Source organism: Meriones unguiculatus, chromosome 14, assembly GCF_030254825.1.
Source record: "Meriones unguiculatus strain TT.TT164.6M chromosome 14, Bangor_MerUng_6.1, whole genome shotgun sequence".
In the NCBI taxonomy this organism is placed as follows: domain Eukaryota; kingdom Metazoa; phylum Chordata; class Mammalia; order Rodentia; family Muridae; genus Meriones; species Meriones unguiculatus.
In genome coordinates this window covers 45,813,996-45,838,333 of record NC_083361.1, presented here as the reverse complement: position 1 = coordinate 45,838,333, position 24,338 = coordinate 45,813,996, and the positions used below count along the sequence as shown (strand labels likewise).

Sequence of the window (24,338 nt, the reverse complement as noted above, 5' to 3'; positions counted from 1 at the left end):
ACTTTGTATCCTAGCCGTAGCCCCCTTCCTCATTTCCTCCCAATCCCACCCTCTCTCCTTCATCTTCTCCCTGCCCTTTCCAAGTCCACTGATAGAGGAGGTCCTCTTCCCCTTCCATCTGACCTTAGCTTATCAGGTCTCTTCAGGACTGGCTGCAATGTCCTCCTCTGTGGCCTACCAAGGCTGCTCCTCCCTTGGGATTGGGGGGAGGTCAAAGAGCCAGCCATTAATTTTTTTTTTCCTGTCAGTGTTTGAGTAATCTTCAGTTGCTGTTTTTTGTTTTCTGTTGTTTCACAGGAGACATCAGCCATTTTTTATGGTATCGTCCTTTATTCTGTGGGCCTTTTTATCTGGGTGCCACTTAGACTATTATTTTTTCTTTTACTGATCATTCAGCATGTGTAGTTTTCTTGTCTATTATTATTATTGGGCCCTGAGGAATTGCCAGGATCTGTAATTTGATGTCTTTAATTACTTTTTAAATCAGTTCTGATTACTTTCAAGAATGTTGCTGTATAAACACACCTTATTCTGGAACTCATCTCCTTGGTGGCAGCCTGGGCTACTGGGTCATATGCTTATGGAAAACTAAGCACCTCTGTTTTAATTTCGTGGGAAGAAGAGCTGCAGGTGTGATCTCCTGTAATCACATTTTCACCTCAGCACCTAGTTTAATTCTTTGTCAGACTAATCACTATCATAAATATCCAGTTTATTGATTAATTTTTCTGATTGATGCCTACTATGCCCACTACAGTATAAACTCTGTCAAAGTGGAGGAATTCTGCCTAGGTAACTCTTTGTCTTTCAGCTGCTAGACTTCTGTGTTGCTAAGTGTTTGCCTGCTAATTTTGTATGTTAATAGAGGTTGACAGGGAGGAAGGCACTTGCTCCCAGAAAGGAGAGTATAGTAGTGTGCTTTGTGATTTCTATAATAAATGTGGGTGTTCATGAACTTAGAAAAGGTTTATTTTTGTATATGATTATACAGGTTCAAGGCCATGACTGGGGGATCTGTTTCTTTCAAACCACTGATTACCTTTTGGTCAAAACCCTTAAAATGAAGAGGAAGAAGGTGGGACCTCGTAGCTCCCTGACAGCAGTGAATTTAAACCTCCCTGTATTCAGCATTTCAAAGTTTCTATCACCTCTTAATAGTGCCAGACTAGAGACCAATCCTTAAAATATGTGATCTTTTGGAGAATATTCAGAATCCCAACTCTGACATTAATTAATTTTCAAATACTGGAGAAATTTGCAACAATTAGGAAAAAACAAAAATATTTTCTGTAGCTTATCAGTTGTAATAGTTTGATCAGAGTTCAGAGCTTGGGCTTTGACTATTTCCTATGCCTTATACTGTGAGAAATAAATAGGGTCCATTTTCAGTACCAAGTGTCTTGTAGTTCCTAATGCTGCAGATAAGTGGTACATACTAGGCCCCACTGTCTCTCACCTGGTGTTTGGTGCTGATGGTTGCAGGTGTTGGTGATAGCTTACTGTTCCCTCCTTTTATCTTTGGAGAAGTTTGAGGAGGATTGAGATCACAACTTAAACATCTTGTAGAAGTCAGGCTTTTTTTTCTTAAGTGGATTTCATGGAGATTTTAATCTTTGTCAAGGCATAGCTCAGATTGTTTATTTTAGTGCTTCAGTAGTGGTATGTTTCTTGGGATTGGTACAATTCTTCCAGGTTATCTAAATTTGCTTTGGACTTTTCAGTTCCGTTTTAAGTAAAATTGCTCAGAACGTTTGAATCCCTTTTCATTCCTATGAAATCAGTTTTAATTTGCCCTCTTTCATTTCTAATCTTAATGATTTTCCTCTTCCATAGCTAGAAGATATATTTTGTTGGTGCTTTTAGAGAACTAACTTCTGACTTGATTTTTTTCTATTGTTTTTAATTTTCTGTCTCATTTGCCATGGGCTAATCTGTGTATCATCTGAAAATATATACTTTGACTTCCTCCTTTCCAATTTGTATCCCCTTGATCTCCTTCAGTTGTTTTATTGCTTTAGCTAAGACTTCAAGTACTATATTGAGTAGGTATGGTGAGAGTGGAATATCTTGACTTGTTCCTGATTTTAGTGGAAATGCTTTGATTTTCTCTGCATTTATGTTGATATTGATTATAGGCTTGCTATAAATTGCCTTCATTACACTGAAGTATGCCCCTTGTATCTCTAGTTTCTCTCAGACTTTTATCATAAAGGGATATTAGATTTTGTCAAAGGCCTTTTCTGTAAATAATGAGATGATGTGATTTTTGTCTCTGAGTCTGTTTATATGGTAGATTAAATATAATCTATGAGCCATGTCTGAATCACTGGGATGATGCCAACTCAATAATGGTGGATAATCTTTTTGATTCAGTTTGCAGTAACTATATGCTTAAAGGATATTACTCTATAATTTCCTTTTTTTTTTGGTGGGGGTGGTTTGTTCTTGTGGTTTGGGATTAGGGTAATAGGGGCCTCATAAAACAGAATTAGGAAATGTTCCTTCAGTGTTTCTTTTGTGAATAATTTTAAAGAGTATTGGTTCTAGTTCTTTTGTAGAACCTGTACTGAATCCATCTGGTCGTGTGGGTCTTTTTGGTTGGGAGACTTTTAATTACTGGTTCTATTTCATGGGAGTAGGGGCTATTAATGGGTGTGTTTAAATTGCTTACTTGCTCTTGATTTCACTTTGGTGGGTAGAGTGTAACAGAAATTCATCCATTTCTTTTAGGTTTCTAGTTTGGTGGGATATGGATTTTTAAAGTATGTTCTTATGGTTATCTAAATTTCTTCCATGGCTATTATAGTGTCCTACTTTTCATCACTAATTTTATTTGTATATTTTCTCTATGTCTTTTAGTTCATATTGCTAAGGTTCTCTCAATATTTATGATTTTCTCAAAGAAGCAACCATTTGTTTTTGATTTTTTGTTTGCTTTTAATTAATTACAATCCTGAGTTTATTTCTTGTCATCTCCTCCTGTTGTACATTTCTTTGTTTTGTAGTTTTAAGGTATGATAGCAATTGCTAGCATGAAATCTCTCCAGTTTTTTTTGTTTGTTTGTTTGTTTGTTTGCTTTGATCTGTTTGGTTTTTGACATAGTTCTATAAACTTCCCTCGTATAACTTGTCTTCATAGTGTTTCATTGGTTTGGGTAAATAGTGTTTTCAGCTTAATTCAGTTCTAATTTTTTTTTTTTGAGATAACATTTCACTGTGTAGTCCTGGCTGTCATCTGTAGACTAGGCTGGCCTTAGACTCAGAGATCTGCCTGCCTTTGCTTCCTGAGCACTGGGATCAAAGGTGTATGCCACCATGCTCAGCTCAATTCTAACATTTTAAAATTTTCTTTCTTGATTTCTCTCTTGACCCATTATTTATTCAGTAGTGAGTTGTTCAGTTTCCAATAAAAACTTTCCGTTAGAGGACCCTGGGTTTGTGCTAAGAGGTGGACTTCCAGGGAATTCAGAGTGGGCTGTTGATGTCTCCTACTGCCCTTTACTATGAATTTTGCTCCTCATCCTCTTGATGTTCACTTCATGTATCTGGGAAATCTAATATTATTTCCATTTTTTTTATAATTGTTATGTCTTCCTGCTGAGTCACTCACTTTCTCATTATGTGATGACCTTCTTTGAACTTTGTGACAGTTTTTTGTCTGTCCAAAGTTTAGGGTAGATGAAATGTGCCCCTCTATTATGAAATAGTTTTTTATTATTTAACTTTTGGCCTATATTCCCTCATGTATCTTAAGTGTGTGTTTTATGGAAAGAACATGTATTTGAGTCTTGGTCTTTATACAGTCAATCTTTTTCTTTTTTTAATTAAATTTTTATTTTTGTTATATTAGTTACCATTTATTTACTTTGTATCCCAGCTGCAGCCCCATCCCTCATTCCTTCCCAATCCCACCTTCCCTCCCTCATCTCCTCCCTGCCCCTCTCTAAGTTCACTGATAGGGGAGGTCCTTCTCCCCTTCCATCTGACCCTAGTTTATCAGGTCTCTTCAGGGCTGGCTACAGTGACCTCCTCTGTGGCCTAGCAAGGCTGATCCTCCCTGGGGGAGGGAGGTCAAAGAGCCAGCCACTGAGTTCAGGTCAGAGACACTCCCTGTTCTCCTTACTAGGGTACCCACTTAGATACTGAGCTGCCATGGGCTACATCCAAGCAGAGGTTCTAGGTTATATCCATGTATGGTCCTTGGTTAGAGAAACAGTCTCAGAAAAGACCTCTGTGCCCAGATATATTAGGTCCTTGTGGAGCTCCTGTCCTCTCCAGGTCACACTAACTCCCCCTTCTTTCATATGATTCCCTGCACTCTGCCCAAAGTTTGGTTATGAGTCTCAGCATCTGCTTTGATACACTGCTAAGTAGAGTCTTTCAGAGGCCCTCTGGTAGGCTCCTGTCCTGTTTCTTGTTTTCTCCTACTTCCAATGTCCATCCCATTTGTCTTTCTAAGTGAAGATTGATTATCTTATCCTGGGTCCTCTTTCTTGTTTATCTTCTTTAGGTGTACAGATTTTAGTATGTTTATCTAGATACTAGACCTATTTTATAAGATAGACCTATTTTATGTCCTTGTTGTATACTTGTTGTATATCTTTTGGATATATGCCTAAGAGTGGTATAGCTGGATCTTGGGGAAGCACTATTCCTAATTGTCTGAGAAAGCACCAGATTGATTTCCACAGTGGTTGTACAAGTTTGCATTCCTACCAGCAATGGAGGAGGGTTCCTCTTTCTCCACAACCACTCCAGCATGTGTTGTCACTTTAGTTTTTGATCTTAGCCATTCTGATGGGTGTAAGGTGAAATCTCAGGGTCGTTTCTCCCTGATGGCTAAGGACATTGAGCATTTCTTTAACTGTTTCTCTGCCTTTCTATATTCATCTACAGATAATTATCTGTTTAGCTCTGTACCTAATTTGTTATTGGATTACTTTATTTGTTGCTGTTTAACTTCTTTAGTTCTTTATATATTCTGGATATCAGCCCTCTGTCAGATATAGGGTTGATGAAGATCATTTCCCAGTCTGTAGGCTGTCATTTTGTTCTGACCACAGTGTCTTTTGCTTTACAGAAGGTTTTCATTTTCATAAGGTCCCATTTATTGATTGTTGTTCTTAGAGCCTGTGCTGTTGGTGTTCTGTTCAGGAAGTTGTCTCCTATGCTAATGAGTTCTAGGCTCTTCCCCACTTTTTCTTCTAATCGATTTAGTATGTCTGGTTTTATGTTGAGGTCTTTGATATACTTGGACTTTAATTTTGTGCATGGTGATAAATATGGATCTATTTTCGTTTTTCTGCATGGAGACATCCAGTTAAATCAGCACCATTTATTAGAGATACTGTCTTTTTCCATTGAATGGTTTTGGCTTCTTTGTCAAAAATCAAGTATCCATAGTTTGTGGGTTTATTTCTGGGTCTTCTATTCGGTTCAATTGATTTACCATTCTGTTTCTATGCCAATACCATGCCGTTTTTATTACTATTGCTCTGTAGTACAGCTTGCGATCAGGGATGGAAATATCTGTTGTTGTACAGGATCGTTTTGGAAATTCTGGGTTTTTGTTTCTCCATATGAAGTTGAGAATTTTTCTCTCAAGGTCTGTAATGAATTGTGTTGGTATTTTGATTGGAATTGTCACTTAGTATATTTCTGTTTTAAGCAGTTATTTATTTGTAAGAAGGATACACAGCTGCTACCACATATGGAGGTCAGAGGGCAACCTGGGGAAATCAATTCTCACCTTTTATCATGTAGATTCAAACTTAGGTCCTCAGACAAGTTGGTGAGCATCTTCACGCTTCAGCTGGCCAAACTGATACCAACTTAACAGCAGTTATATATAAGAATTATACATGTTGACTGTGTTTTCAGAAGCCACATGACCACTTATCCTGTTTCTAGCAACTTTAGACCCTGACAAGGCAGAAAGCAGTCTCTGTGCCTCCCCTGCTAAAGTCAGGAGGTGAATAGTTTTCTGTCTTTCTCTCATCCTCAGGAAGAAGTTCGGGAGTTGTCATTTCTCTTGAATGTGCTCTGCCAATCTGGAGGTTGTGGGCTCAGGCAACGAGGACTGTGAATCTTCCTAGAGGCTTTATATGGTTGCTTCTATATTTCATAGGTTCCAGAGCCCTGTCATAGTTTCTGCATTTGCCACAGAGCTAATTGGTCACATGTTGTCACTGAGCTGCCATCTCTGTGTTGAGAGAATCATACCTTTCTGTTCTGCCTCTCGATGCTGTGACCTTGTTATTACCTTTAACAAATAGAGGTGAGCTTTGTTAACCAACTACTTAAAGGGCTACACATAGAGTCTTCAGGCTTTTCCTTGCTTAAAGATGTAATTCAAATGGCCTTTGGAATCTGATGTGGGAACAGGCTTTGCCAGTGCAAGTATTCTGATGTTTGTTATTCCTAGTCAAATGTAGAACATAGAATCTGTGGCAGAAGGCCCTTTAAACCTTCCCTTTCCTGTTACAATCAATAGAATTAGCCGTTAGATGGAAGAGTTTCTTCCAACACTGTTTTCCTGCTGGAGAAGAGAAACCACAGTAGTTCCAGTCATTTAGGTAGGTCACAGGGTGACAGTAGAGCTAGGTTTCTAGGGTTATAATTCTTTCAGGAAGTGGCTATTTAGAAGCCTTTGAGTAAATGCTAGCCAAAACTCTGGAGAATGGTTTCTCAGAACATCATCACCGCGTGCTTTCTTCTCCTTTGAGGACGCACTTTACCCCTTTCATTTTGCTTCCATGAAAAAGGATGTGGATTTCTTTGTTTGCCTTATTGCATGTTTTACAAATCTGACTCATAGTGACATGTCTTTTTTGGTCTTGGTGAACTCCTACTGAGGTCACATATGGAAAGGATGTGTGGGACAAGACCGAAGGTTTTAGAGCTGACAACCACACTTTCTGGGAGTGAGTGAGGCAGTGTCTGGCTGTAAATCCTACATTTAAGAAGCAGAAACGAAGAAGAAGAAGAAGAAGAAGAAGAAGAAGAAGAAGAAGAAGAAGAAGAAGAAGAAGAAGAAGAAGAAGAAGAAGAAGAAGAAGAAGAAGAAAAGCCAGTTTGTTCAATAAGTCTCAGTCCACAGAGCTGGACTGGGACCAACAATGCTGACTTCACCCAAATTGGGCTTCGAGCAACCAGCTGAGTCAGTTTGCATTGATGCAGGGAATTGGCAGTTCTTAATGCTTAGCAAGTTTGTCTATTATGTACTTCTTACTTTAGTTTCTCAACCTATTCCCTGAGACCTAGAATTTTCCAAGTTGGGGAAAATGCATACTATCACTTCAATATTACCCACAGATCTAATGTAAGCCTTAGAGACAGAGAATTTGAATTTTAAGTAGCCTGCAGTGATTGCTTGTGGTGATAATTATGATGATTATGAAGATGATGGATACTAAAAATAATAATAGATTCTCACTGGATTCTTTGTTCCTCAAGATAGCATTAAGCCTCTCTACCAAAGTAGAGAATCTAGAAGTTGAGTTTCGAACTCTTGCTTTTTCTTGTATTTAGGCTGCAGAGTCCTCGCAAGCTACCCTCACACAGTCCCATACTCTCCTGCCTTAGCTTTCTGTCTGCGGAAAGGGAAGCAGCATGGAGTTGTATGCAAATGCCATTTAGTAATGGCTACATGTTCCTCTTCTCTGTGGTTATCGGTAGACAGAAGGAAGATGGTAAAGATCACGGCATGTGATGGACTGGAGATCAGTCTGGTTAGTGCCCAGTAGGAATCGTAGTTTATGTAAAAGAATGGACAGCAGGCACAGGGATGATGGGATTTTCCACTCTTGTCCCCAAAGGCAGGAAAGATTGAAAGGCCAATTCCCAGCTACTGAAAGTAGCCTTTATGCATTAGTGTTATCTGCTTATCTTTTCAATTTAAATTGCCCATTCTTTAAGTTTTTCATATTTAATCTTTTTATAAAAATTAGAAATGTAAGTGACTAGGTCATGTTAGAAGGTGGACATGGTTAGAAAGTTAGAAAGTGCGTTTTCTAGTTGCATCTAACTGCAGGCAGCCCAAGTTACCTAGCTGTAAGTTGCTGAGCATCTACTATTCAATGTGAGTCAGTCAAACTATCCCCTGCCCCATCTGAGTTGGCTTTGTTAACAGTCATCTTGTATAGGGGGACTGAGACAGAGATATTGTGAAATCTTTACATTTCAGACCCCATTGGAGTCAGTTGGGGTGATCCACTGACCATGCGACCTCCCTTGGGGTTTGCGTTTTTTTCTATTGGTACCATTTATGGGATAGCTTAAGTGTCTTCAAATGCCCAGGCCGCTGCACCAACACCATAGCAGCTTCTTTCTCTGTGGGTATTTGTTATTGTATCCAGTATCCATCTATTCTATTCTGTGTTTTTATCATTGCCTATTTCCTGTTTATTTATGAATGAAGGTAAGTCCCTTTATTTTCAGCTCCAGTGTCACTCTCAGCCTTTTTCTGTCCATGAAGTAAAATCATTTCCATGGTAACAGATGCCTACTGTCAGGAGTGTCCCTATTTATCAGAGCTTTTCCCACTTGACTTCTTCGATCAACTCACAGTTGTCTTCATGTTCTGGAGGATGTTTAAAGTTCTTCATCATATTACAGTTCTTAAGCTCAGGCGAACATTTAACATGTACAAGCTAAGTAATTATAATAGCTGTACATTCTCACTTTCTAGAGCTGTCATTAGACCACTCTATCAGTGACTCCCTTCTTAAGTGATACTACAGGAGGTAGCATGGTGAATCATATGCCTTTGCTGACCAGAAACCAGGTCTATTTTTGTTTGGAGACCAAGAGGTCTTAGTCTAAAACAGAAAGTGGCCACATGATATATAGGTTCAGAGAAGGGTTTCATTTCACAGTTACTTCATGTAAAATACATTTTTCTTTGAGACTCACAGATACCTAGGAATCTGTTCTCAGAAAAGGCAGCAATTAAAAGACAATGAGAGTTAGATGTGTGGGCCTCCTGTGTATTTAGGCTTGTCACTTAGACATGGTGGGGGTTAACCTTAAATCCGAACCCTCATTCCTTCTGGGTGGGTTCTTGTGCTTCCTCCTCCCCTGGAAGAAGAGCTTCAGATGTGTCCAGATGAAGCCAAGAACAGGTTATATATATATTCTTCCTTTTGTAGTTTCTGTCTGAATTCTGAGCCTAGGCTGCCTCCTGAAAATCCTAACAGCAATCCATGCTATGGTATATATATATATATGTATATATATATATATATATATATATATATGGTTTTGTCACAATTTGGCTGTTTTGTTGCTATTGTTGTTGTTGGTGGTGGTGGTTTTTGTTTTTGTTTGTTTTAATGTTGAGATCGAATCCAGGGACTAGTATACCCTATGATGTACTCTGCCACCATGACGTGCTTTTAATCCCTAAGTTTGTGGTTTTAGAGAGACACTTTTGAGGATTTTTAAAAACCATCTTGATCTGCTTTTCTATTTTACCTTGGAAAAAGCCAAGCAACATTCTCGAATCTACTTATAGAAGACCACAGCTGCCCTTGTTTTATAGGGGTATTTCTTGACTTAATAAATAAGACTGATGGCTGCTAATAGGCCCCAGGCTGAAAAGGGAAGAGCTAAGTGTGGGAGGATTAAAGATATTTGTTAACGTTTAAATGCCATCTACCTTCTGTCCCACTAGTTACATCTGTAGATTTAGCCAGCTGAGGATTGATCCGGACTACAGAGGAAAGATTACATCTAAATTACTTGTGCAGAATAAACAATTACTTGCATAATGTTTACATAGTACTCATCCTGTTATCAGGAGGTGAGCAGAAATGTTTTGTATAGGTTATATAGAAATATCACATAGTCTCACATAAGGGACTTGAGCGTTTTATGTCTGTGAGGGTCCTGAAGCAAGAGTTCTCTAGGACCTGCTATGGTATTGACCTGAGAAATAAGATGTTGGTGGCAGATGAAAGAAAGTTTCTTTCTGTCTTTGTCTCTGTCTCTCCAACCCCCTCTTTCTTATTGACCATTCCCCAGACTTTTCCTAGGAAGTACATATGTGATATGTGAACAGAGCCCATGACATAAAACTTGTTGCAAATAAAAACGCATTTTTTTTTCTCACAAAAGGGACTAAAATTGGCTTAATAAAAAGCAATAAATAAAAGGCAATATAATTTTTAATATCAAGCCTCAGGGGCACTGAAGCTATGAGCTGTCCTTAAGATTTTTCTTTTCAGTTTTTACCTTGACAGGATTTCTGTGGTGATGACAGTAAACAGGACAAAGTACTGTGCCTGCAGACTCTGGAGACTCAAGTGTCAGCTACATGCCTCTCAGTTCATCATCACATCACCCATTCTGAACCTACATTGTCTCTAGCAAAGCCTGGCAGGGCCTCTCTCAGGGCACCAGGTTTTGTCTCTGTACTGACAGTTCAAAAAGTAACTCACCATTCTCTTCTTGGTTGTCTGTTTTAGGGTGAGAGATAGCATGGTGGAGTGAAAGGGGAAAAAAAAACCACAAAACAAAAACCTTTGTTCCTATGCTGTGGATTTGGGACTGAAGTGAGGAGAAATATGGGCTACACTGTAACCTTAGGGTCACAGCAACTTCTGATGGGAGGTCTGTGGCTGAGGTTTCTCAAGGCTTGGCCAAGCTCCTGTTTACCATACAATCCTCTTAAGTATAGCAACTCTGACTTTAAAAAAAACAGCAAACAAACAAACAAACAAACAAACAAAAAACACCCAGAAAGGAAAGGTAGAGCTCAAATAAAGAACTGCAAGTGAATATATTTTCACCCAATAAGTGGGGCAAAGTTCTAGTGTCTTTTTTATTACCTTTACAATTGAGTTCATCCCCTCTCATCTAGAAAACTGGCCTCTCTTGTTGCTATTCTTGAATCTCCTACCTCTGTGAAAGACCTCATCCTTCTTTCAATTGTGTAGGACTTGGTCTTTCCAGAACACAATGGTTAATATATGTGTGTTTATTTATATGTAATTTATGATATATGTCATAAAACTTGCCATTTTAACCACTTTTATTGAAATATAAGTTAGTGGCATTGTGTTCTATCACAACTGTCCCGGTCCTGAACTCCTTGTCTTCCAGAACTGAAGCTCTATACTCATTAAAGCTTATTCCATCATTCCTCACTCTACAGCCCATGGCATCCACCATTCTGCTGACATTTCCATGAATTTTACTAGGTGGGAATATTTCATATAAATGGAATCATGTAGTATTTGTAATGTAGACTTGTAATGGGATCATTTATTAAGCATACTGTCTTCATCATTCATCTATGGCATGCCTTTTGTCAAGATTTCACCCCTTTTAAAGATGAAATAAAATCCCATTATATTCCCTACTTCGATTATCTATTCTTCTTTTGTGGACACTCTAGTTGTTTCTGCTTTTTTTGGGTTATTGTAAATAGCCTTAGTACAAATGTGGACACACAAGTAACTATTGAGCCCTTCTTTTGATTTCTGTTGGTAAAATACCCAGATATTGGATTGCTGAACTTTGTGGTAATTCTTGAGGTAATATTTTGAGGAACTATCATACTGTCATCCCCAGTGCCCGAGTAATTTTCTTTATTATTTTTGACATTTGCATTTTTATTCAATAAACATTTTCTCAACGAATTTATTTTATAATTTATTCACTTCATATCCCAACTGTAGTCCCCTCCCTCTTCTCCTCCCAGTCCTATCCTCCTTCCTTCTTAGCCCCAAGTCCACAGAAAGAGGCATCTGTCCTACCCTACCATCTGACCCCAGCATAAACAAGTCTTATCAGGACTTCCTGCATCTTCTTCCTCTGTGGCCTAGCAAGGATGCCCAGCCAGGGGAAGTGATCAAAGATCTGGCAGCAGCTCCATGTCAGAGACAGCCCCTACTCCCCTTCCTAGGGAACCCACATAAAGAATAAGCTGCTTATCAGCTATATCTGAGCAGGGAGGTCTAGGTTTTCTCCATGCATGATCCTTGGTTAGTATATCAGTCCCTCACTGGACCCAGATTTTTTGCCTTTGTTGGTCCCCTTGTGGAGTACCTGTTCCCTCTGGGTCTTTCTATACTCCTACTCTTCCATAAGACTCCCTGCACTCTGACCAAACCTTGGCTGACCAAAGTCTCAGCATCTGCTTCGATTCCCTGCTGGGTGGAGTCTTTCAGAGGACATATATAGTAGTCTCCTGTCCTGTTCTCTCTTCAACCACTTCTGGAGACCATTCTATTTGCCCTTCTGAATGACAATTAAGCATGCTCTCTGGGATCCTCCTTGTTATTTAGCTTCTTTAGGTCTGTGAGTTTTAGAATGGTTATCCTGTATTATATGGCCAATATCCACTTACCAGTGAGATACCATGTGTGTATTTCTGCTTCTGGGTTACCTCACTCAGGATGATCTTTGCTAGTTCCATTCATTAGCCTGTACATTTCATGATTTCCTTGTTTTTAATAGCTGAGTAGTATTCCATTGTGTAAATGTACCACAATTTACGTATCCATTCATTGGGTGAAGGACATCTAGGCTGTTTCCAGAGTCTGGCTATTATGAATAAAGCTGATATGAACATAGTTGCGCAAGTATCTTTGCTGTATGGTGGAGCATCTTTTGGGTATATACCCAGGAGAGGTATAGCTGGGTCCCAAGGTAGCACTATTCAGAATTTTCTGAGAAAGTGCCAGATTGATTCCAAAGTGGTTATACAAGTTTGTACTCCCACCAGCAATGGAGGAGTGTTTCCCATTCTCCACATCCTCACCTGCACCTGCTGTCACTTGAGTTTTTGATCTTAGCCATTCTGTTGAGTGTAAGATGGAATATCAAAGTACTTTTGATTTGCACGTCCCTGATGACTAAGGATGTTGAACATTTCTTTATTTCTCCCCAATTTTATATTCCTTTTTTGAGAATTCTCTCTTTAGTGCTGTACCCCATTTTTAATTGGATTATTTGAATTGTTGGTGTTTAATTTCTTGATTTCTTTATACATTTTGGATATTATTCCCTCTGTTTAATGTAGAGTTGGTGAAGATCTTCTCTCAGTCTGTAGGCTGTCATTTTGTTCTGTTGACAGTGTTCTTTCCTTTACATAAGCTTTTCAGTTTCATAAGGACCCACTTATTTCTTTTCTTTAATCCTAGAGTCTAAACTGTTGGTGTTCTATTCAGGAAATTGTCTCCTGTGTCAATGAGGTCAAGAATCTTCCCCACTTTTTCTTCTAACAGATTTATTGTGTCTGGTTTTATGTTGAGGTCTTTGATTCACTTGGACCTTAGTTTAGTGCAGAGTGATAAATATGGATCTATTTCCATTTTTCTTTTTTGTTTGTTTTAAATTTATTGTTATTAATTACAATTTATTCACAAAGTATCCCCCTGTAGCTCCCTCCCTCCTCCCCTCCCAACCCCACTTTCCTTCCCTCTTCCCCACCCATGCCTCCCCCAGTCCACTGATAATGGAGGTCCTCCTTTCCTTCCCTCTGATTCTAGTCTATCAGATCTCATCAGGACTGGCTGCATTGTCTTCCTCTGTGTCCTGGTAAGTCTGCTCCCCCCTCAAAGAGCACCTGTCAGAGACAGTCCCTGTCCCCATTACTATGGAACCCACTTGATCACTGAACTGCCATGGGCTACCTCTTTGCAGGGGTTCCAGGCCATCTCCATGAATGGTCCTTGGCTGGAGTATCAGTCTCAGAAAGACCCCTGTGCCCAAATTTTTTGGTTCTGTTGCTGTTGTTGAGGAGCTCCTGTCCTCTCCAGGTCTTACTATCTCCCACTTCCTTCAGAAGATTCCCTGCACTCTGCACAAAGTTTGGCTATGAGTCTGAGCATCTGCCTTAATACCCCGCAGGGTAGAGCCTTTCAGAAGCCCTCTGTGGTAGGATTTTGTCCTGTTCCTTGTTTTCTTTCTCCTCCAATGTCCATCCTCTTTGCCTTTCTGAATGGGATTGAGCATCTTAGCCAGAATCCTCCTTTTTGATTAGCTTCCTTAGGTGTACAGATTTTAGTATGTTTATTCTAGATGTAGATATCCAATTAAACTGGTACCATTTGTTGAAGATGCTTTTTTTTCCATTGTATGGTTTTGGCTTCTTTGTAAAAAATCAAGTTTCTGTAGCTGTGTGGATTCATTTCTGGGTCTTCGATCTGATTCCATTGATCCACTAGTCTGTTTCTGTGCCAGTACCATGCAGTTTTTAGGACTGTTGTTTTATAGTAGAGCTTGAGATCAGGGGTGGAGATACCTCCAGAAGATCTTTTATTGAACAGGATTATTTTAGCTATTCTGAAGTTTTTGTTTTTTTCCATATGAATTTGAGAATTGTTCTTACAAGGTCTGTAAAATATTGTGTTGGCATTTTGATGGGAATTGCATTGAATCTGTAGATTGCTTTTGGTAGAATGGCCATTTTTACATTGGTTAATCCTACTAATCTATGAGTATGGGAGGTCTTTCCATCTTCTGATTTCTTCTTCAATTTCTGTCTTCACAGATTTGAAGTTTTTTTCATACAAGTCTTTAACTTGCTTTTTCATACAAGTCCTTCACTTATACCAAGATACTTCATGTTTCTTTGTGGCTATTGTGAAGGGTGTTGTTTCTTAGCCCATTTGTCTTTTGTATACAGGAGGGATATTTGCTTTTTTTGAGTTAATTTTGTATCAAGCCACTTTTCTGATGATGTTTATAAGCAGTAGCAGTTCCTTGGTAGAATTTTTGGGGTCACTTATGTATACTATCATATCATTTTTGAATAGTGATGCTTTGACTAAAGGGTATTTGATCCTTTCCAATAATCTATCCTCTTGATCTCCCTTAGTTGTCTTATTGCTCTAGCAAGGACTTCAAGTACTGTGTTGCCTCATCTCTGATTTCAGTGTAATTAATTTAAGTTTCTTTCCACCTAAGTTGATTTTGGCTATAGGCTTGCCATATATTGTCTTTGCCATGTTTAGGTATATGCCTTGTATCCCTAAGCTCTCCAAGACTTTTCACATGAGTTTTTCAAGTGAATTTTTGCCATTTAAGGAGAATTTTTCCATATCATTAATGGTGCATGTGATTCTTTTTCAGTACTCTGTGGGTGGTAGACTATTTTCCTTGTCCATTGTCATTGAATCTCTTGAGTTCTTTACATATCTAGGAAAGTAAACCATCATATACATGACCTGCAAGTGTCTCTCCAACGATTAAGTGACTGTTTCACTCCGTTGTGCCTTCTGTATAAAGGTTTATATATACTGTAATAAAATTGATCTATTTTTCTTCTTATTGTCTGAGATATTGATATTGAATGCAAGACACCACCACAAAAATAAATATCACAATACCCGACCCCCATTTTTACTTCTAATAGTTCTATAGTTTTAGGTACAGTTAGTTATTTAACCTACTTTGGGTTTATTTTTGGATATGATTTAAGGTATAAGTATCCAAATCTATTCCTTTGTTCTTGGATATCTAGTTTTTCTAGCGTCATTTGCCAAAAAGGCTGCTGTTCCCCCATTTTGATTTCCTTTTTTTTTTTTTTTTCAATGCAGTTTATTCAGGAACCTTGAACAATCCTCGGACCCTGGGGAAAGCCAGCCCACAGCTTAAATAGCCTCTGGGTAGCCAACCCAGGCGTGCCACGTGGGCAATGCAGATAGGTCCACATACATGGAAGCAAGCCAGATCCTCATCCTTAGCCAAATGTGGAATTGTTCGTGACAGAGAGCACTCACCATCGGGAAGGTGGAAGGCGGAAACCAGCTCCATCTTTAAGGCATAGCATTCCGCAGCTCTCTACAGTTCCCCCTGTTTGTTTTAGACGCATCAGGCAAGAGTAGAGGTCTGATCTCTGATATTAGAAATAAATTGGGACTTTGTACCGATGTTCATTTAGGTGTCATCCACCCAAAGAGCATCAGACCCGTCTGATACCTTTTTCTCAAAGGCGGGACCTGGAGCATCAACCCGCATGCAACCAGACATGCTCTACTCTGGGTCCAAAGCAGCTGACCCTGAGTGCAGTGCTTAGCCTCGCATCCTGAGCGTAACATTTTAGCTTTTTATGGTATCCAACCATGCTTGGGGAGAATGTCCTGCTTCAATGGCTGTAAAGGCCTCAATGATCATGGTTGCATCACACTGTTGTGAGACTCTAATCTTGCATATATACCACAGGCAAACCAAGGAGACCAACACCAGAAGGTCTGCTAACGCTCCCATGCCCGCCCATTCCTTCAGATGATTCATGGCTGCAGCAATCCATGATGATAATCCTGTGGCTAGTCCTGCGTCCACTCTGGTAGAATTTACTGTGACAATGGCCACTCTCAGCTGCTCCATCGTAGTATCGAATTCTCCAGTCCAATTACCTAAAATATAGCTCGACAATTGTTTAGACAGATTTGCAGCACAGGAAAAATTCTCATGTTATATGCTAGTGACTCAAAGTCCAGCATATTTTCATTGACAGCCAAGTTTTGAGAACTGTATCTGTAGTGTCTGAATTATGAAGAGTGGCCTGTACACTTCCTGGGCACAGCTGTCAGATGCCATTCTAAAACGAGCCTCTGACATTATTATGTCTCTGCTTAGCAACAACTACTAAAACCAGTGGTTCCCCCAGCATTTATGAGCTGATGTGTGTGCATGTGTCTGTATTCCAAATGTCTCTCTGTTAAAATTTTTGTTATGTGATTGTACTCAGTACATTTCATACTTCCCCCTTCAGCTATTCAGGCTTTGTGTCTGAAAGCCCTTTTAATTTAATGAGATTAACTAACTCTAAAATCCCAGGATCTAATAAATACTCTGAAAAAAACCAGAAATCCTTTCGCAAAAATTTTGGCTGACATCACACAGTCTGCACAACAAAAAGTAAGGTTGTAGTGTGTGGAAATTGAACACTGAGGTATCCAGTGAAGCCAAAGAAGGTGCTATTTGTCATTTTAATAATGAGAAAAGCCTAGTTTCAGGTTTTGAGCCTACTTAGCTGCAATTTGTCGTTGTATAGTGAGTAGAATTGTGGTGGGGCTTTGGTCCAAAATGCCAACAGCTCTTTGGAACTAACAAGGCTTGGTTGTGTTGACAGATGTTAAGGGAGTTGTCTCAAATTCATGACTATTGTTTTCATCTCATGAAAGTCTAAAAACCACTATGCTGGCTGTAGATCCCTGAATGTATGAGCTTGGAAGCTCAAAAATGCCATTCAGTTCCAAAAGCGAAGGGCAGAGTCCATTTGTGAATGAGTAGCAATTCAGAAAAACTGAAGGAGGCCCATGAAATAATTGCAAAAGCAAACAATCTTGTTTCCATAGAAACTTCATATGGAAAAGTTCATGCATCTTGTTTATATTCCTCCTGGGCATAAATATCTAAAATTGGCTTTGTTTTCTCCTTCCTTGTTCCCTGAATGTTGATGAAGGGTTTCCCTCCTGAGCTATTTTCTGTTTGTTTTCTAAGAGTGTTTCTCTGTGTAGCTTTGGCTGTTCTGAACTCACTTTGTAGATTAAGCTGGCCTCAAACTTTCAGGGATTTGCTTGCCTCCACCTTCCCCAGTACTGGCATTATGGCATGCAACACTGCACCTGGCTGAAACAGTGATATCTTTATTGACAAAATTTTTATTTTCTTGACTGTATCACTTTAATTCTGTGTTGGATATGTCTATGTCTAGCTTAATAATAATGATTATAATTATTAAATAATGATGTGATAATGATAAGCCATGTTTTCGTTTTTCTTGGGAGTTTAGACTCAATAGAACTTTGCTTTGAAAGTATAGGTTTTTATCTACCTCAAATATTGCTCATCTTGTGATTTAGCTTTATAGCAACTTCGGCATTAAATGATTTATGTGTTGTCTTATATTTTATCTTATTTCTTTGCCATAAAATCAACTTAAGTAACATAGAATATCTTTATAGTCATCTGTTACTGGAAATTTGCAGTAGGTAGCTGTCTTATTATCCCACAGCTCAATAAATACAAGTCAAAATCTCTCAGCCTTTGACAATTTAAGAAGACAAGATGAATTTAGTTTTAAATGCAAATTAAGTCCCCAAGAGAAATCCACCCACCTGTGTAGCAAAGGCCTCTGTTGTTAGAGAGTGAGTCCTCCCGACTTTGGGCTGTACTCTCCACCTTTCACTGTACCATAATGTACTAACATATATGCATTTTTCTCCACAGTAAAACCAACTGTGATCGATGTGGACATTTATGTTAACAGCATTGGTCCTGTGTCATCTATAAACATGGTAAGAAGCACGTTGGTAACTCTTGCACCCTTTCATGCATACAGTCTCCACTGGATTTCTGCTGAGTTTTGTCAAGAAGGGTTAAAGCCCACTATTAACTCCTTCAGTGTTAAGTGACATAATATTGAAAATGGTCCTTAAGAATCAAAAGTGACATCTTGTGACACCAGCAGTGAGGCATTGCTGTGAAGACCAAGAACTATCCCCACCCTCATACATAATGGCAGCATATGCCTTTTAGAAGCAATTATTTAGGGTTGCATAGCCATTGTCTTTATTTGGCCTCACTAATATTAGTGATGCATGTAAGTAGAAAGCATCCTTTGGTTGGGATTCTGTCATTAAGCAAGCTCCTGATGATGTATTTATCTGTTTATAAGAGCAAATGCATCATTTTCCTGAGGATGTGGGTTTCTATAGACTTGTAAGCAAATTGGGCACGGGACTATTGTATGAAAGAAGTCATTCCACATGGAAAGTGATTAGCTGCTAAGCAAGTAATGCTGTGCTAGGATGTGTCACATACGCCAGGCCTCCTGATATGTCTGCCAGCTGTGGTGTGCCTCCAGACTAGATGCATGCAAAATTCCCAGAGTAGGTTTGTTTGATATTGCCAACAATGTCCCACATGGGACTTCTCTGTGTCTACTGCCTCTGAATCTTGGAGATGTAGGATAGAAAGGACAGGAAATTGTCAATACATCAGAACATGCATTTCCATTGCAGTATTTTGTGCATTGTATTAATTCCTCCAAACTGATAGCAAGAATGTCTCTTTTAGTTGCCAGATATTAAAAGTATTCTTTTCTTGCAGAAGGCTTCCATGGCATGGTAAAATTATGCTATACATGATTCTCAAAGTAAAGAAACAATCTCAAAGTGTGGAATGGTTGAGTGGTAAATGTGTGAGATTTCACATGCAATCAATAGCACTAAAAACAAAACCTCCTAATGGAAAAGGAATATCAGTGCCACCTATAAGTATGAACAGGGGGGTGAAATGAATAAAAGAAGCTTTCTTCACACAGTCCATGAGCTGGAGATGCATTGGGTATTAAAATCACTTAAAAATATAATCGCCCCTTACCTGTGAAGTAACTCCTCGGCCGACCGGGCCAAGAAAGTATTCATTTTGAATGTGTTTGTTTTTTACTCTGGGGTTTTGTTTGGTTGCCTTTGATTCACACATTTCCTTGGTGCCTTGGTGTCTCATTTTTATTTCTCTCTAACACTGAGAGTTCCTTTATAGACACAATCACACATCACTTTAGTTAAGATGATGCTTTGGTGTTCCTGAAGGTTTGCTGAGCTCCTGTAGCTCAGAAATATACTTTGTGCTCAGATTATACTCTGGTTGGGCATTTTTGTGTAGAAATCAAATGTGCCAGAGGAGGATCCTAAGTGACATTCTCACAGATGACAAGGACCTGGCTGAGGGTCAAACTTGTTCAAGAGAGGTTGGCAGGTTGGCAGGGTTGGAACAGTCTTTTCCAATGAAGTCATCATGGTCATTTTCCACTGGGTGCAGTGTCTCAAGGTCCCTCGTGTGACTCAATTGAAGATGAGTGAATGTTTGTCAAGAAACATCCCTGTATCTGAGTGAGTAAGTGAGGCCTGGAGAGAGATGAGAGAGATCTGAGCTATATCCATACATGCACATATATGGATACACAACATACATATAAACATGTGTAATTTAAAAGTTTAAAAAGAGATCCTACTTAGATTGGCCTAAAGCATTGTGAGCCCTCAGAGGAAGATCCTGTGTTTCTATGCTTCTTAGATTTTATATTTCCTACAGTGAAGGGTATGCCTGAGAAATGGGCATCCCTTTCTAGGCAACAGCAGACATGCTGAACCATAACGGCATTTCACTCTGGAAATAGAAGCATATTTAATGTCATATTTCTGTAGGGATAAATTTGTCTAAGCAATTCTTGCATCTGATTTCCTGAGAAAGAGATAATGTACATTATCTAGATTCAGTTCTGTAAATTACAGGACTAGCAAGAGCATCTTTAGGAAACATACACACCTGTCAGTCATGGTGAGTATCTGTAATCCCATCACTAGAAGGCTGAAGCAGGAGGATTATCAATTTCAGACCTGCCTCAGTTATGTAATGAGATCCTGTCTCAAAACAAACAAAACAACAACAATAAAAAAAAACCAAAATGAAAATAGGGGCTGAGGATGCCGCACCATGACGAAGTGCTTGCCTAGAATGTCAATGGCCTTGGCGTTCACAACAATAAATAATTGCTGTGCTCTCTGTTGATGGATCTCTTAGTTATTCTGTTTGCTCATTCACCAAATATTTGTTGATGTATGTTGGGCACAATGTTGCATGCAGGTGAGGCAAGACAAATAGAGTCCTGCTCTGAGGGAGGCAAAGTTATAAATACATCTGGTGCTAGAGTGAAGTTAGAGCCGCCCTACAGCTTGAGCGTAGGAGCATGGCTGACCATTCCTGAGACAATGTCAAAGATGCTTCCAGAAGGTCCTTTTGCTACTGTAGCGTCAGAATGGCAACAGCTCAGTTCACATAGCTGTGAAGCCACACCTTAGTTTTATAAAATAAGATGCTTAAAAGTGAAATGTGGACCTTGCAAAAAAATAGAAAGTATTGAGTAGGAAACTGACTGTAAGTGTGTAATGAGGGTTGAGTCAGCAATAAGAGGTGGATGACAGAAATCAAAGCAACCCAATTAAAAAATGTATTATGGGGAAAAGGATCATTAGAACGAATATTCAGGGTTTCAGGATGTAAGGTTTTATATTATTTTTTATTTGGCTTTAGCTACAATGTTAATGTTTGATGAGATTATAGGATTTTTCCCCAAATAGCCACTTAGCAATCAGCAAATTAAGAATGACAATGGTTGTTACTATTCCCATCTCATAAGACTTTTTTGAAACTGAGGTTTTAATTTCAGAACTTCCAGATAGTCAGTGAAACAGAGGTGGGGGTCAGTCCATTTTGCAGACTGACATTGATGTACTGCAGTTGTTTGTGCTTAGACCTGTGGGACCAGAGAATATTACTTTAAGCAGAGTTGTCATAGCATCCTCTCTGTTGGCCACCACAGCATGGCTCAATGTGTAAAGCTCCTGGTGGATACAGGCGCCAAGAAAGCTGTAATCAGAGGAATATGTAGGTTCATTTTTGAGAATTTATAATTTAAGTAGCCTTTTCAGAACATTTAGTCTCCAGGGTGTTTTCCTGGTCGATTGTTCATTGTTCTTATTTGTATTGAGTTAAGTGAAGCTTGTTGACATCTTATGGGAAGGATTTTAAGTATGATCAGTTTGCTGGTCACCCCAGGACATCCTCAAGGCAGTAAAGTGAAATGCAGCTGCATATACGATAGAAATACCACTTATACACAGAGATGATGCAGGCTCAGCATGTTCCAATGTTAGGAACATGCTTTCTAAAAATTGAAATAAATTTTTGTTTTTTGAAAAATTGGCCAGTAAGTACAGAGAACCCTGAAAGTGCATAGCTTGCAGGAGAGCACTTTCTTGCACCCTGAACTCTGTGTAACAAGTATGTATCATTTAGAATTGTATTTTTAGTTAGTTCGTAGTATGCCTTGCTTGTTCCTCCTCTGCCCACTAACACTGGAAACCACTGCACTGGTCTTTGAGAGCTCCACACCTTCACTGTCCCAAGGTGCCGTGATTCCTTCTGTAAAAGTTCTGCCTCCAGCTAATCTGAGTAAGCCTAATCACTCATCACCAGGTGGTTGAGAAGGCACAACAATAGGGTAGACATCATTAGAATATTACCTTCGGATGATTTGTAAGCTAAGCATTCAGAACTGGAAGCATGCTAAGAGTGATGGGAACTGGTAGCTAAGAGTGATAGGAGAAAAGTGATGCCCACCAACTGCACTCTTGTTGTCTTTTTAGAGTGAAGGTTTTAAGAGGGGACATCAGGGATACATGTCTACTCTAGAGGGACTGACTACCCTGGTAGATGATCTCTTGCTTTCTAGAACTTTTCTGAAAACATCCAGGTTCAGGAAAACTAAAAGAAGTCATGGCCATAGCCACATGCAGCCTGCCTTGTTTGATTTTCCTTGTGTTTTTTGCTACCCAAGGTTTGTAGCATTTTTGCAATTTTAATTGATAACGTACATTTATGTTTGAAAGCAATTACTTTTTTTTTGATTGACATAATAATTTTACACATCTATGGTCTACATTGTGATGTTTCATTTCCTTTCTTGCGTTCTGTGACTCTAGTCACCTGAAAGCTCCCATGCCACTTTTGTCCCTACTTTCTCTGCAATTTCTTCCTCCTGTTGTGTTCTATGCTGTACCTGATGCAAAGCTTTCTGACTCACCTTTTAATAGCCAAGTCTTTCCTTATCTGGTTCAGTGATATGTGGAAGCCATGTATCTACTCAGTTCTTAACTTTAGTATTTTTTGGTTGTAAATTGTGGTTTGATTATAACAGATGTCAGTTTAGGGGAGGTCTCTTTATTGTAATCCATTTTATTGCATACATAGATCATTAAATAAAGCTATGATAACCACCATAGCTGGCCATTTCTGGTTCTGATTCTTTTGTTTTGTTTGATTTTACTTCACGATATGCCAGGCAATGTTGATTGTCACAAGAATGTGTTAAGTTCTGAAGTTATATTTTCTCACCTCTGTGAATGTCTGTGACAGTGTAGGATGGGCTCTTTCTTGCAGAGGCTCAGGTGGGCACTAGTCTCTCTATTTTCTTAGTTGCAGTTCTCCAGAGGTGTTGACTGAGAGCCTTGTCTCCTATACTCATTTTCATGATTGTCCCTGCTTCTGAAGCTAAGTCAGCAAATGTGTTGAGAAGAAACTATTATTTGTTGGCTCATTTCTGTCATTGTTCACTTTTACTTTCAGCACTTGGGATTAAATAAAGGACTTTATGTACACCAAGCTGAGCTGCAAATCACAACCTTTAAAATTTTTGTTTGGTTGGTTCTTTTGATTTTGTTTTTGTTTTTTGAGACAGGGTTCTCTGTGTAGCCTTGGCTGTCCTGGACTTGCTTTGTAGATGAGGCTAGCCTCAAACTCACAGAGATTGTCCTGCTTCTGATTCCCTGAGTGCTGGGATTATAGGCATGTACCACTGCACCAGGCTAGCCTTTAATTTTTTTTAATTTTTAGGTAGGGTCTCACTTTAAGTTACTCAAACTGGCCTTAGGCTCACTCCACAGCCCAGGTACACACTGATTTTGCAGTCTCCTTGCCTCAGCCTTCCAAGTAGCTTGGTTTACAGGCCTGTGTCCCAAGGTTCTGCTTTGTCACTTGCCTCCTGGGAACACGAGTTTACTCTTTTTGACTTCTTGGTGGCCCCAAACTCTGTTTCAAACCCGCCTGACCTCTCTGCACTTACGAGTATTCCCTGCCTTGCCTCTCTGTCCTATGTACCACTCTAAGTTGAGACAAAAATCTGGGGAGAGCATCTCAAAGAAAATATGGTTTCTTTCTATATGCCTGTTCTCTGTCTTCTGGGGGCTCTCTAAATTTTAAATTGACATTTTGCCTGAAGTTTGTCTTTGTCCTTGGTGGTATTTTTGGTCTGTTACAATGTATGCCATCAAAGCTATGTAACTTTGTTTGAAAAGCATGTGGAGTTACTTTGTTTTTGTTAATGTGTGCTGATTTTACATGTTAATCAGGTGATGTTTCAACACGTTTACCTTGTGAACTGATTACAGGTAACCTTCTTTTACTTGCTTTAACACTGCTTCAGGACTTTTGTAATCAGTATTCTTTATCAGTAGCCAAAGGATTAGAATTAACAATCTCAAAATTCATATGATAGCACAACAGCCAAACTGCCAATGACATCATAAACAAGGGAGCAGAACTGTAAATATCATGATACCTAATTTTAAGACATATCCCAGAGCCTTGATAATCTAGGCAGCATGGGGTTGACATTAAAATAAATACATAGACAAATGGAACACAGTAGTGACCCCAGAAATAAACCCTCTTGACTATAGCCAACTGATTCTTAACAAAGGCACCAAAGCATATTGAAGAAATTACAGCTTCCTTGACAAATGGCTCACGAGTTGAAT

General features: G+C 39.2%; 1 protein-coding gene across 1 annotated transcript in view; it reads left to right on the top strand.

Moving 5' to 3' along the window:
• Positions 1 to 24,338, top strand: part of Gabrg3 (gamma-aminobutyric acid type A receptor subunit gamma3) — a 642,783-nt gene that overhangs the window by 41,635 nt on the left and 576,810 nt on the right. The window contains exon 3 of the mRNA XM_060367236.1: positions 18,187 to 18,254. Coding sequence (XP_060223219.1) covers positions 18,187 to 18,254 — 68 coding nt within the window. The remainder of the gene's footprint in view (positions 1 to 18,186; positions 18,255 to 24,338) is intronic.